This window comes from Myotis davidii, unplaced genomic scaffold (genome assembly GCF_000327345.1).
Source record: "Myotis davidii unplaced genomic scaffold, ASM32734v1 scaffold609, whole genome shotgun sequence".
NCBI lineage: Eukaryota > Metazoa > Chordata > Mammalia > Chiroptera > Vespertilionidae > Myotis > Myotis davidii.
In genome coordinates, this window is record NW_006300164.1 from 1,449,198 (window position 1) to 1,451,641 (window position 2,444).

The window sequence follows — 2,444 nt, forward strand, 5'->3', positions numbered from 1 at the left end:
CTAAATGGCCAGTGGTATGTTCTGATCGCATCACATGGAGATGGGACGGGAAATACTGGTTCTGGGAACACCCCCCTCCCTCCGTTAGCTGCGTGCTCATGCAGCTCTGGGCCTTAGGGTCCAGGACGTTTTGTTGTTTTTTTAATATATTTTTTATTGATTTTAGAGAGGAAGAGAGAGAAACAGGGAGAATATCATGGATCAGCTGCCTCCTGCACGCCCCCCGCACCCCAACTGAGAATCAAGCCAACAACCTGGGCACGTGCCCTTGACCAGAATCGAACCCAAGACCCTTCAGTCCACAGGCCGATGCTCTATCCACTGAGCCAGACCGGCCAGGGCAGTTATTTTGCTCTCACTGTTTAACAAAAAAAAGAACAACATAAAAATTCTTGCATACCTTGTTTGATTGGAGAATTTTAATGTTTTTCATTTTTTACCATTGTAAAATCAAGGACAATTTCATAACTCTTTTGTATGCAGCTGTTACAGGGAGGGCGGTCTGTCTTTAAGTAGGGATTAAAGCACTCTAAAAAAATGAATCCTAGATAGTTTTCCCTTCAAGTGTCTTGTTGTTTAAATAAACTTCTTGCTTAAAATGAAAACAAAAAACAAAACCACACCACAAACAGAAAACTTTTCTTAAAACGTAAACCCTAGGAAGGTTGTCAAACCCATTCTACCAAAAGATTATGTAGCAAAGTGACAAGAGGGTATAAAACACAAACATATGCTGGTAAAGGTTCGGTTCCCATAACTAAGTTTCTTTTTAGTACCTGGTTAATATAACACATAATAGTTTATAGGACTTTTGCTTTAGGAAAAGACTAACCAAAGTAAGGTTTTCTTTTCAACATTTTTCTTTACAAACATTCTATATCTTTTACAAATTTTTCTTTAGAAACCTTATAACTTTCAGAAATAACCAGCTTTAGCAACCACATTCTTTCTTCTTCAAAATGCATTTTCACGCCTCATCCTTTCTCTGTTATACCGAAACCATAATTCCTTTTCATAATTTTTGAATTTTTTAACCTTAGAAGCCTTGATGTTTAGGTGGCATGTAATTAACATTCCTCAGATTAGCAATACATTCACATTTTAAGAGATATTTCAAGTAAAATACAAGACTTATTCATTAATAGATTCAAATCCCTCCTCTATATGTTTTCCCTAAGAGGCAAACTCAAGTTAATTAATGTTGCAGTATCCTGTTACTTCAAAATATTTAGATGTTTATTATTTAACCCAGCAACGCTCCAAAGCCTGTAAGTTATCAAAGACTTTGGGAAATGATGTGTCGGCCCAGGAGGCTGGAGGAAAGGGCAGGGGGAGGGAGCAGGCCCGGCAGCCTGTTCCCAGGCCTTGGGTTCAAAACTGCCCCGTGCTCCCTGGAGATGACCTGCTCGGGGATGGGCGATGCCCTGTGGCTCCTGTTCCGAGCCCCTGCCAGCCCTTCCCTGGGCCACTTGTCCGGCCGTTGTGAGCGTTAGGTCAGCCTTCTGTGTCTGCCTTTTTTATCTTTACCTCTAGACCTCCTGAGCCTCTTTTCTCAGCTCTTCCGCACCCTCTCCTGCCAGTTCTCTAACTTGGCAGTTTTCGTGAGATGTCAGGGCCACTATTGGTAACAAAATGTAATTTTTAATATTTCTTGGCCCAGCAGGTCCTCTGGGCCTGGCCCCGAGCACGCTCTCCTTTGCTCTTTGAGCCTCGGCGGAGGTCGGAAGGCCCTTCTTGGCCTCGCTGACTACTGAAGGCTTAGACTTAGACACTGTACTTAGCCCTGCACTTGCCCCGAGCTGGGCCAGGCAGGGGTCAGCCCCAGGCGCCGGCGGGTGGGTGCAGGTGTCGGTGTCTCAGCCACGGCGCTCCCTCACGGGGCCCAGACTGGGGCCTCACAGGGCCTCACCCCACAGGCCTCATAGGGCTGGGGCCGGGGACCTTGGTCACACAGGCAGGACCAGCCCCCACAGACCCCCAGCCAGGGACGGAGCAGCGGGTGACGGTTTCGCCTGTGCCCTGCCTGTCCCTCGGGCCCCAGGGACAGCCATTGGGTGACAGGTGGCCGCTGCCAGCCAGCGCCCAGGAATGCTGCGGGGCCGGGTGGCACTGGGTGGTGCAGGCAGAGTGAGGCCTTGCAGCCTCCAGCTACTTCCTGGGTGAGTCACCTCCCAGGAAGGCGCTAGGCCCTATCCTTGGGCTCCCGCAGCCCATGCCCGTGGGCCCTGCCGGCCCCTGGCAACCCCCACCTTCCAGGGGCTTGGAGGCCCCCAAAGGAGAGGAAATGTCTGTGGGTGACCCAAGGGGGCCTCGGGGCAATGGGGAGCACATGCTCCCCAAACTGTGCAGAAGTTTTTCTCAGGGTAACGAGCTTATTGGAAACAGTGCTAAACCTGAGAGCTCCTTTTCCTTAAGCCAGTGCGTTTGTGTGTGTCTCTTCCTCC

The 2,444-nt window shown here is 49.0% G+C and overlaps 1 protein-coding gene across 1 annotated transcript in view; it reads left to right on the forward strand.

Annotated features, from left to right (window-relative positions):
- Window positions 1-1,412: 1,412 nt before the first annotated feature.
- GPSM1 (G-protein signaling modulator 1) overlaps window positions 1,413-2,444 on the forward strand; it is a 13,957-nt gene continuing 12,925 nt past the window's right edge. Inside the window, exons 1-2 of the mRNA XM_015572356.1 lie at window positions 1,413-1,482; window positions 1,534-1,601. Of these exons, the coding sequence (XP_015427842.1) occupies window positions 1,413-1,482; window positions 1,534-1,601 (138 nt within the window). The remainder of the gene's footprint in view (window positions 1,483-1,533; window positions 1,602-2,444) is intronic.